The 12,118-nt window shown below is 39.4% G+C and overlaps 1 protein-coding gene across 1 annotated transcript; it reads right to left on the bottom strand.

Annotated features, from left to right (window-relative positions):
* Nucleotides 1-5,080: 5,080 nt before the first annotated feature.
* On the bottom strand, nucleotides 5,081-7,352 carry LOC118208414 (guanylin-like). The gene is made up of 3 exons (XM_035383069.1): nucleotides 7,172-7,352; nucleotides 6,464-6,656; nucleotides 5,081-5,749 (listed from the first exon to the last, which is right to left on the bottom strand). The coding sequence occupies exons 1-3, from the start codon at nucleotides 7,241-7,243 to the stop codon at nucleotides 5,685-5,687; spliced, it is 330 nt and encodes a 109-aa protein (XP_035238960.1). The 5' UTR covers nucleotides 7,244-7,352; the 3' UTR covers nucleotides 5,081-5,684.
* Nucleotides 7,353-12,118: the final 4,766 nt, after the last annotated feature.

Here is a 12,118-nt window from a genome sequence, read left to right as displayed (position 1 = left end):
TTTTTAAAATTATGCTTCAATAAGGATATGTGCATTTATGATTACTGTAACTCAGTTTGATATGGGCATTCAAGCCATTTATTAAATTAGGTCAGTTATGCCCTCCCGATTTCATCCACATTCATAGACCTTCATTTAATAGTCCTGGCTGTTAGAACTTAATTTAATAGACCTGACCAGGCAATATGTCAGTTTGTCATGCAAGCACTGAGATGCTTCAGAACAATTTATTGTACACAGCAAAGGTTGAAATTACACTATATGACCCAAAATATGTGGACACCCCTTGGTTTTCATGATTTGGGCTAGGCCCCTTAGTTCCAGAGAAGGAAAATCTTAATGCAATGGCATTCTGGACCATTCTGTGCCACTTTGTGGTAACATTGTCGGGAAGGTCCTTTCCTGTTTCAGCATGACAGTGCCCCAGGAATGCAATGAGATCCATGCAGAAATTTTGTTGAGATCGGTGTGGAAGACCTTGACTGGCATGCAAAGAGCCCTGACCTCAACCCCATCCAACACCTTTGGGATTCATTGGAAATCCAAAAGCGAGCCAGGTCTAATCACCCAACCAGTGCCAAACTCACTAATGCTCTTCTGGCTGAATGGATGAAAATCCCAGCAACAATGCTCTATCATCTAGTATAGAGCCTTGCCAGAAGAGTGGAGGTTGTTGTTGCCACAAAGGGTGGATCAACTCCATATTAGTGCCCGTAATTTTGGATGAGATGTTGAATATCAGGTGTCTGCATACTTTTGGCCATGTATTGGTTTTACATGGCATTCGGTACCATTGAGGTTTACTTAAGGTTTTTGAGTTGATGGTAAGGAAGACATATACGAATTTGCAAGTACCCTCATCTAAAATTCTCTGCAGCCTTAACAGCTTTTACCAACCACAGCTCATCTTCCAGAGAAAGCATGTCTGGTCATGGAAGAGGAAACAGGGCCAGTTATTGAAAGTGTGTTGACAAAATCTTACAAGATGCAGGCTGGGGCATTCATGTGGAAATGGAGCTGCATACAAATGGCTCTGGCAAGCGTGACATTTAGAATAAATCTCCTCATTCCACTGAAAGGTTCACAATCCAAAAAGAATTAAAGCAGACACGCTGACCTGTTTTGGGAACAATGCTCAAAAAGGAGTTTGATGATCAGGCCATTTACTTTCCAACTTCTGTGACAGATTGGAGAAAATCCCTATCAAGCTTAACTTTTGCCTACTTTTGAATTTAATTCTGGAAATAGCTCCAGTAACATTAATGCGTCTTGGCAGTCACAGTTTGCGATGGTAACATTTTTCATTTTTTTCATGAGCAATATTAGACATTAAAACTGTATATTACCTCTGCAGAAATGAGACCATCCATAACAATGGACTAGTTTGCAGTGGTGTACGATTATAAAAATTAAAAGCTAAAACTGATGAGCTCGCATTAAATAAAAATGTCATCCTTTGGTAGTGTAAGCTTGTCCATTGAAACAAAAACATCTTTCTGAATCAAATGAGTTGATTTACTATTATTTTGCCTTCTGTGCAATATTTGAAACGGTTTATATGCCTCTGTTCCAAAACTCCCCAAGCAACAGTGCAGTACCTTTTTGTTTGACACTTTTTTGTAATAAACTAGCTTGGAACCCTTTCTGCTTCTATGGAATGCAAATTTCTACTTGGGCAATTCTGAGTGCCACAATGTGAGCATTCCATGTAAAATGAACTAACTTTGGCATCAACCATTGAGGGTTTTATTGTAACTTTCAATATATAACTTGCTTTATCCAAAACAAATGCAGTCGCAATGTTGAAATCAACCGTGAACTTCAATAAGCACTGTTCAATATTATCAATGACTAAGCTGTAATTTACATCGGCGCTAAGAGTAACTTTTAAATCGGATGTCATTGATTTTCCTTCCAGAATAAATTCAATGTGCAAAACATAATTGTTTTTACCATCTGACTACAGACATGCTGACCATCATTATGCAAATCAGCAGCCTAAGGAGAGCGCTTCTGCCTCAGTGGTTTAACAGAGTGAAAAGCCTTGCCTTTTCTTACATGCATATTTACAAATGCACGTCATTTAGGATCTTCATCTTATCAAGTGGAATGTTCTACTAAATATTCTTAATAAACAAATGTTTTTGCCTGTATAAAAAGGTTCACTAATTTGATGTCAGTTTTTAATATATTGAGCTACTTTGAGAAGTCCTTTCTTTGAATAACAAATAGTGATATATTTATTCATAATGTTGGGACCCAACTTCTTCCCGTGGAATCAAAGTCAGGACGATGCAGGAACTCACTAAGATAACAAACACTTTACTGAAAAAAGTAAAAGTTTATTGTAATCACACTGGCCAGCGGGAAGGTCACTGAGACACAACACAAGTTTGCGGTACAGCAACCCACCCTGCACTGGTCTTCTAGCCTGGTTTAAATACCCTCTGAGGCCTTGACTGGGTATGCATGTCCATACTATCTGCAAGGGTCTATCTCTTTGTTCCTTCATGACATCTGTTCTGTACATAAACAACCTATGCCCTTAATGTTGCCTGATACCATATGGCGTCACTACTTGCAGAGAGGAGAAACACTCCGAACCCATCATAATCAGGAAACAGTCGGTCAGTTTGGAACAGGTCCGGTGCCCTGAAGGTCAGAGGTTCGATTTCTGGGGGGGTTGTACCCAGTGTTGTACCCAACACTGTTGTGGTACCCTTGAGCAAGGTACTTAACCTGCATTGCTTCAGTATATATCCTGCTGTATAAATTGATGCTTTGTAAATGCTATGTAGAAAGTTGTGTAAGTTTCTCTAGATAAGAGTGCCTGCTATGTGCCTCTAATGTAATGTAACTGCTGTTGAATGGATGGAGTTACTGATGTCCTGTTTGTTTTTCATTTGACAAAGGTTTTTTTCCCCTTAAAATTATTTTGAGGGCTCACTTGGTCAGTATAATTCTATGTACTACTGCTAATAATAAGAGAATGTCATTATCTGTGAAGCCACATATCCAGGAGTGTAAATAGATTATACATAAAGAATATAAGCTGTGTAAGTCACTCTCAATAAAAATATTTGCTAAATGCCTAAATTGCCAAGAGCAACTTGCAAAAGTGCCTCAGCTTTGGTATAACAAGATAGCTTTCTGTTGCGCACGTTACATATATATATATTAACATTTGTGCGATTCACCTGGATAAATAAATAAATACTATCAACTACTGTATGTGTATTCGGGCTTAAAACCAATAAAATCGTGGAAGGCAAATTTGACTTGATTTGATACATTTTCCTTTACATGTTTAGGTGTTAAGCACATCAGGCAGGAAGTGTTTCCTCCACGTGTTAGATGTAGTCATTGTTCCCCAAGGGAGGGGCTCCCAGGGAGGGCTATGGCACACTTCCATTGCACCTCATGAATAAGCACTTTTTCAGTGTTGCACCATCTCAGTTTTGTGGATTAGAACCAGTAATTATGGGGGGCATGACACAGCATGGAGAAGCCAGACTGTGATGAAATGTAAAATGAGCTCATTGTTTATCTTTGATGTCCTGACTCTGCTGCAGGAAGCCCCAGCAGTCCCACCTGTAAATAATGTCCAAATAAATATAAAGACATGAAAATATATATATATTTTTTTTTAGTCATAGAGCACTACCTTAATCAGGTTGGTCTGGCAATGGACTGAAATGTCCTGTGTTATTGTTTCATTATCTGAATTGCAAGCTCAGATAATAAAACAAATAATTGATTTTAATACATTAAAGGCGTTCTAAGTAGTTTCTAAGAAAAACTCTTTGGCAGATTCCCTTTCTCAAAATGATTAACATAACTAAGGGCACACAGTGCCATTGATGTGAAGCACCATGAGTGCTAATAGCTCCCCCTTGTGGAGCATCTTCAGCCTGCTGAACGCGGTCTATGAAGTGCTTCAAATTTAAACGTGGGAAATAAATGATCATATTATGTAAATATACGTATACAACAGTAGCTAAACCTGAAACCTTTGCTGCATTTTTAATTTAATTGTGTCTCATTTTACTGTAAGTATTTTTTCTTTCTTGGAGTTAAAATTGATATCTTGGAGTTACGTTCTAGTGTGCTGTATTAAATGTGTTTTCCTCTAATGTTGGATTTTAAACCTGGCCATGCATGCACTACCTTAACAGGATATGCTGCCCAGCAGCCCATATTCTACCCATAATTCCTGTTTGATAGACAGCTACCTGGGTGGCTCATTCAGTTATGTGCCAGTGCCCACTGTGGCGGGTAGCTCCATTGGGCAATGCCCAGTTACATTACAGCCAATTAGCAGATGCTCTTATCCAGAGCGACTTACACAACTTTTAACATAGAATTTACATTACATCCATTTATACAGCTGGATATATACTGAAGCAATCCACGTTAAGTACCTTGCTCAAGGGTACAACAGCAGTGTCCTACCTGGGAATTGGGAATTAGGTTACAAGACCAGCTCCTTACCCATTATACTACACTGCCGCCCCAATTGGCGATTGTGTCACTCAGAGTACGAGAGGGTTCCGTCGGTTACGGGTCCGCATTTCGTTGTTTATCTAGTGACTTCTACTGGGCGACTGGGCAGCCGTGGGCTATGCGATAAAGCCACAACTGAAAGGTCTTCTTCTGACTTAACTCTGTGTGAGCTTAGCTCTAGTCTGCAGTGCGACAAAACTGGAGACGCCACATTTTTCAGAGAATCGTGGGTGCCTACACTCTCCTGAATCAGTAGGGGTTTGAGCATGAATATAACGGTGGTTGCTGCCTGTTGGCCATTCCAAATTAGGATGGGAATTGGGCATGTTAAAAAATGTATCAAAAAAGGAAATACTATTTCCTTCCGTACTGCAATCTGCAGTTCTACTACCATCACTATCTACTACATTTATTGCTACTACTAACCTGCTATTAATTATTATGAAGTGGTTAATAAGTAACTATAACCATCATATCACTTTTTTAAATAACACTATTTTTCTAGTCAGTTAAGATGAGTCCATTAAGGTTGCAGTCTAATTGGAATTGTGAGGGAACACAAGCCATACAAGCAATGAAGAATGAAAAACTTTTATTCAGTTTTTATGAATGGAAAAAAAAAACACCTCCAAAATGAATACGTATGTAAGTATAGCTCAACAACAAAAACATTCTTATAAAAAGGTCACTCTGTTAAATAAGTAAAAGGCTTAAACTGAACCAGTAACATAACAAGGATAAACATAATGAAAATATAATAAAATAATAACAATAAAAACTTTTTGCGGTTAAATAGCAAGCTTTGAAGCCAAAGTGACAGGATGAGTTTCAACGTAGTTGTTCACATGATATAATGTGAAAATATCCTTGATACACAGCAAAACAAAATGAAATAGGCAAATCCATTATTATTCATTATATTATTATTAGCCGTAATAGTGGTAGTAGTACGCATATTTTCTGTTATTATTTAATGCATTGTTATTTCATTTAGCCTATTTAGAAAGATTGAAGATATCATATTTTCCCTCTGCCACCAGCTGCCTTTTTCCATATAGTGAACTTGAGGAGGAATTGTGCGGTCTTAATAACAAGTAAGACAGAAACGAAATGTAACTGAGAGAATACAGAAATGCAGAAATCACTCGAGATCTGCCTGCCGATCCTTGCTGGTCCTTGGTTTAGCAACCGGTGCAGGCAGCAAACATGCAGATCTCACATTCATCGTAGTTGTTGCCAATAAATGCTGTGAAAACAAACAGAAAAAAATTGCTCATTTAATGAAACCTTCCCTTTACAAAGCAACGCACCTGGGTTATTCCACAGCAGCGTGCAATAATTATTCATTAACGGGTTACAAACCAAAAGGTTTGGAGGTTACATGCTCAATTAACATTTGTTATCTCAAAGCTGGTACACAGCTGTATAAATGTACATAATGTATAACTACCGATGTTATTATCTCAGTGCAGGCACATAGCCATATAAATGAACATAATGTATAACTAGAGATTTCACCAAGCAAGAGTGTCCACTAGCAAATAACCATGACTATATAACTTATATAACTTTACTTGCCCTAAATAATTGATCATTTATAATTAGCAATAATTATCTACATTTGGTCTTTGAACTTTCGGTGCTTTTTGAAATTCTAAGATAAAATGTAAACAACAGCCGGAATACCATGAATTGCCCTGCAAATGTGTTGATAATGGTTACTGTTTAATTAAATGTTTGGCTTATTTCATTTTTTATAACTAATTTCGTCATTTTCTAACTCATTGACTTTGGGCAACTGCATGCAGTTGAATGTCCACAGCCAAAATGTCCTTGGGACAATTAAGTTGTTAATCTTGATCACACTGTTTTGCAGATGGAAAACATTGTGCAACTTCATTGCATGTTCCACCCCCCCCCCCCCCCCCCCCCCGCCCCCACCTGCCCCCTCCTCACTCACCCAGCCTGGCGAGGGACATGCCAGCTCCTTCGCTCTGACACAAGGGCAGGAACTCCTCAGGTAAGTCAGGGTCATTGCACACGATTGCAGTACTGGTCTTGGCCAGGCGAGGGCTCTCCTTTCCCGCCAGGTCGCTGTCCATCAGGTCCTTAAGCTGTTTCACAGACTCAAGTGAGAATGTGAACTCTCTTTCCTGTTGACAGAGAAAAGACCATTTTCAGCGTTAAGTTAACTTTGAAAGTGTCCACTAGGGGCCACCGCCACTCTGTCAGATTTAAAAGCACTCTACCAGAGCAGATTTTTGCACTGACCATTCTTCAGCACAGAAGGCAGAAGTGTAAAAAAATTGCACCCCACACAGAGGTAAAGCAAAGGGAGAGATGTGTGGGTCATGTCTGCGCAGTTATTTTACGTCTGCGCAGATGGTTTTTTGTGATCCCCCCAATACACTGCTCACAGAGCCAGGGACTGCCACTAACCAAACCACTTAGACTGAACTACTTATCCACCTACAATTTCGATAAACGGACATGTGGAAATGCCACCACCAAAATGCCTATGCGTGTGACAGTTTATTACTTTTTTGGTAACAGTCTTTTCGGTATGAGCGTTTTTGTCCTCCAGACTGAAGCAGCCTCTATGATGTTTCAGCGCACATTGATCAGTTTGAGGTGAGCTGAACTGAAGCGGAAGCTGAGAGACACTTACTTTGACCTGGACGGCATCGCAGAGCAGGCTCACAGCCAGGGCGAGGAAAGTGATGCTGAGCACGGTCTTCATCTTGGTCTTGGTCTTTGACTGAGGTCTGGTCTCGTCTGTCTGTGAAAGTGTTCCTGTGGAGAGATCGCTCTTCGTCTGCCCTTCTCTCGCTCTCTCCCTCCTTTTTAAAGGGTGAGATCTGAAAACATGCAGGTGGGCCATTGGCTGTGGGTGTGGGCTGAAAGGTTCTCATGGTTAATGAGTGGTAGGAGGTAAGATTTATGGTGCCATAAAGGAAGATCCATAAATCATCACTGACCTCATCAGTGATCTAAAGATTGACATACCGCTGGTGTGCTCCATTTTGTGACGCCAATTGACACTGGATTCCCACAATTAATTAAGGGACTATACCACTTCATTTGCTACTACCCTGATGTAGATTCTGGATGTTGTACTAGTTAGGCCAAAATGTTAGGCTTTTCACAGCAGAGACTGGGCAAGTGGCCATTCTGTCTCTTTTCATATCATTTGTTCAAAGAGTAACATGAAGAACTTTTTGAAGTGTGTTGTCATATTTAGCTATGAAACCAGAATGCTCACAGTAAATAATCTATTATTCGCCTTATTATTTACTTTGTCACCATTCAAAATCAATCTGCTATTACAATCAAATGAGTACAGGGAAGCCACTCTCATTTATAATTCATCAAAAAAAAAAAAAAAATCACATTAGTAAATATGGAGATGTTCCATGGCATTTCCAAGCTTGCAGGAATTTCCCAAAAGCAAAGTTTCAACAGGTGGAAAGGCAATGTGTAGTTTAGCTTAGGAAGTGACTCAAGGTTTATCAAGGGATTATTCCCCATATAAAACTCTTTGTGTACAGATTTTTTTATGCGTTGGAGCTCTGTGGTCTCGCCCAGGTTGTAAATGTCCATTCAGCTGTGGTGCCATTGTTCTGAAGGTCTGCTGGGCGGAAGCTGTTTACTGCTTCCAAAGGCTGTCGCCTGCAATCGCCGGTGTCTCACCCCCGCTTCAGAGACGTGGAGAGAGGGATCGGCTCTGGGCTTTGGGCTCAAGCCAAAGGAAGGCAGAGTGCTTTGTTTATCTGTATCGCCACCGTGGAAGTGTGCCTGCGCAGCACGTATGAAGCGCTTGCCATGCAGCGTGTGTTCGGCGACATGCAAGGCACATGACTATTCTGCCAAGCGTGCTCAGTAGCATGCAAGAAGCCTGAATCGTGCAAAACATTCTCAGAAATGCACAAGAATTTGGGAAAAGATTTATAATCTCAGCCCAAGTGATAATTTTGTTCATGCTATTTCTCACATGGTGTCTTTGCATTTCAATTGCATTGTCATGAAAACTTGAAGGGATTCACACTCACACACATACACATACAGATGCACACGCGCATGTGCGCACACATGCACGCACATGCATGCACACATAACAAACACACACACACACATGCTCATATGCGCTCACACACATTATCCTCATCTTGGGTTTCTAACTTTATCCGCACATTTATTGCTTACTTAAATCTTTTGACATTTTGTACTATGCATTCTAATACTGTTGTTTGTGTGCTTGTTTTTAATGTGTGCAAATAAATAAAGTAAAACCTTTGGGCTGCTGAGACAAACATGTCAAACGTATTGTATCTCAGTGGCTGTGATGCTTAGCTATAACTGAGGATTTCCTTAGCTGTAATTCACATTCGTCCCTGGTTGGTCTAGCTTAGTTGGTCTAGAGAACTTATTTATGCCGCAGATACTTTGGTATGATATTACATACTGTCAAACAGCACACTGTTTATGTGATTCAGAAACTGTGATCGAGCATAGACCATAAATACTGTATGATATTCAGACCCTTTGGACAAGGGGACTACCCAGTCAGAAAATAACGGCCTTCCCCTTTTTCTCTACTGCGTATGTGTGCATTTCAACTTCCTCAGGCATTGAGGAACTGCCTGGTTCCTCCTCTAAACTGGGTCACAACAGCTGGACATGTATGAAAGGAAAATACCAGTTTCCTGGGGTGAACAGGATTGATGCCATTTTTTAGGAGAGAGTGAGTAAACTTCATGGGCAAATACAAGAAGATTTCACCCCCAGGTCCAAACACCAGGCCCAGCAACTGCAATCTATATTTGTGGGGTAGGGGAGGGGGGTACTTGAGTCTGAAATATCAGACATTATTCAATAAATGTTGTTATTACATGGTGGGGTGGATAGACACTGGCTGGTATAAATTTTGTTTCCGGCCCCTGAAAGATACTATAAAACATCAAATTTCAAAAATCATCATTGAAAATTATGTGTTCACAGCATTCCCACATCTTGTACAACCAATACCGGGTGCTAAAAATGTTTTAAACTGGGCAATTTCTCACTGTTTAGGGCCTGAGGCTCTAATAAAGACCTTTTGAGCTCTAGATATTGCACTGAATGGTGTAGTAATGTCCGCAGTGACCTTGCCGGACAGTGAATCGTTAAGTTTCCCTGATGAATCGAGCGGTGAGCGCCAGTGGAACAGTGACAAATCTTTAAGAGAAGGAAAGGAAAACACAGAGAGCAAGAAATGACTGTGACCTCTCATTTTCTCCCTATTTTCTCTTTTTTGCCCGAGACATATTGATTTGGGACCTTGTTTCTTACATGCTATCTGTGTGTCTAAAGCCATTTGTCTTCATATTATAAGTGCACAGTTGACCTCGGACATTGATGAATTAGAGTTGCTCTTTTACAAAGCTTGCTGTAAAAAAAAGAGAAGAAAGAACCTCTTTTTAACAGCTTTATAGAAAACCTTTGTAAGTTTTAACAAGTCCAATAAAAATGTGTTCAGACTTTAAAAGTGAGTTACAGGGAATCAATGGGAAATTCTTATCTCATTTTTTTTTTTTTTGTCGTCATTCATGTCATAATTTTGGACTAAAAGGATGTGGTGACGTGTGTGTGTGTGTGTGTCTGTGTGTGTGGGTGCGTGCACGCTGATACATGTGGATTGGGGGTTGGGGGTATATGTCCACATAGGCGTGTGGATACGTGTGGGTGTGGGGAAGTGAAATCGGCCTTATCTTAAAGTCTGTATTTGTAATTACTGATAATGAATAAATTGATTCAGTGACTCAATGATAAAATATTAGGTGTAGTATGATTAGGGGTTAAGGTTATTATCATAACCAAAAATTGAAACAAAAGGAAACAAAAAGGAAAGCTACTGAAAAAGACTACAGGTAACACTTTAAAATAAGGTCACAGGAATGGTCATTAACTAATGTAGGTGTAAACATTAATGATGTACAAATATATTAATTAAGCATGAAAAATAGTTAGTAGTTAACAAATACATCAACTAATGTATCAGTTACATAATTATTTATACATTATCAAAACATAGGTTAAACATATGATTAGTTAACCATTAACAAATACATTAACTTTTTTTTTTAATTATTTTTTTAAATCCAAATATGAACTGGCATTAACTAATGTCGTTGCTAATGTGAATTAATGATGGACAAATACATTAACAAAGTAGTACAAATGAAATGTTCAATAGGTAGTAGTTAACAACTACATTATTTAATGCCAATTCATGTGATCTTATTGTGAAGTGTTGCTAAAAACTGAACTGTTATACTTTCTCAGCCAAACAGTTAAGTTTCTGCTTTCAGTCTCCCACCAGGGGGCAGCAAAGGGCTGTGTTTTATCCATAATGAAGTTGGTGTCTAATGGCAGCAATGACCTAGTTATTGCATTTATTTCTTAGTAAAAAAAAAATACATATATTCATTTAATATTTTCATGAACAAAAAATCATTGTTCATGAAAAACTCATGAATCTTGTGCTTAATCCTGTGTACATTATGCTTATGTTCCCACTCATACTGCATCTGGAATTTTTATCAGCAGATAAGCCAAAGCACCAGTGTTTTTCATGCTCCCTTCAGTTTTATGTTGGACCTTTCAATCATAAAGATAGCCAGTGCCAGCTTTTTCCCTCACTCCATCTACAAACCACCCCCATCCTGTCTGTTTGCAGTTACCCACAGCCCTATAAAATGATGGATTTTACTGAACCTACAGTATGTTCTGCTCTTTTCAAACCCACCCTCAAAATACAACAGTGAGCACACCTGGGTAAAGTTATTGCGTTCCTTACGGACCGATTCACACACTGAGCATACAGACTGTGTTGGACAGAATGTCTGTGAAATGAAACTTAAGATATTTAGTAGCTGGTTTTAAAAAAATGAATTTTGTTTGGTTATTACTTTTATTTTGTTATTTGTAATATTTATATGGCTACAATGATTATTAGCCTGACTACAAATTTGAGAAGTGTTCACACTGTTACCTCACAACAAGAAAGGTTCAAATCCCAGCCGGGGCCTTTCTGTGTGGAGTTCGCATGTTCTCCCCGTCTGTGGGGTTTTCTTTAGGTACTCTGGTTTCCTTCCAGAGTCCAAAGACAGGTTAGGTTAATTGGAGAGTCTAAATTGCCCGTAAGTATGAGTGTGAGAGTGAATGGTGTCTGGGCTCTGCGATGGATCGGTGACCTGTCCAGGTTGTATTCCTGCCTCTCACCCAGTGCATGCTGGGATAGGCTCCAGCACCGCCGCCGGTTAGATAATGGATGGATGGAAGCATTCACAAAAAAAATCACTTTTATTTTGTGAATTGAATGGTGGCAAAATGTGTAAGCCCATAAGATGACTGATTGTATCAGAACAGGATTATTTCACTCAGTCTCCACATGATCTCCACTAAATCATAGTCCCACCTGATTTAATGCCAGACCTCAGGCATATGTCCATTAGCACTCATCCGCTAACTCACAGTGGTATGAGCTACAGTTAGCTAGCAACCTAGAAATGTTTTTTAACCATGCATGGTGATGATTTTGATTTCACGTAAGTGGATGAGAACACTGCTTCAAAAT

The sequence above is a fragment of the Anguilla anguilla genome, chromosome 11 (genome assembly GCF_013347855.1).
Source record: "Anguilla anguilla isolate fAngAng1 chromosome 11, fAngAng1.pri, whole genome shotgun sequence".
Lineage (NCBI taxonomy): Eukaryota > Metazoa > Chordata > Actinopteri > Anguilliformes > Anguillidae > Anguilla > Anguilla anguilla.
The sequence above is the reverse complement of the archived record's forward strand: the minus strand, read 5'-3'. Positions and strand labels throughout refer to the sequence as shown.

Bases quoted from the DNA above. Each gene is read 5' to 3' on its own strand.
- LOC118208414 (XM_035383069.1), bottom strand. From the start codon at position 7,243: ATGAAGACCGTGCTCAGCATCACTTTCCTCGCCCTGGCTGTGAGCCTG. The intron at 6,657-7,171 runs GTAAGTGTCTCT...CTCTGTCAACAG, and splicing joins GCGATGCCGTCCAGGTCAAA to GAAAGAGAGTTCACATTCTC. The intron at 5,750-6,463 runs GTGAGTGAGGAG...TTGTTTTCACAG, and splicing joins CATGTCCCTCGCCAGGCTGG to CATTTATTGGCAACAACTAC.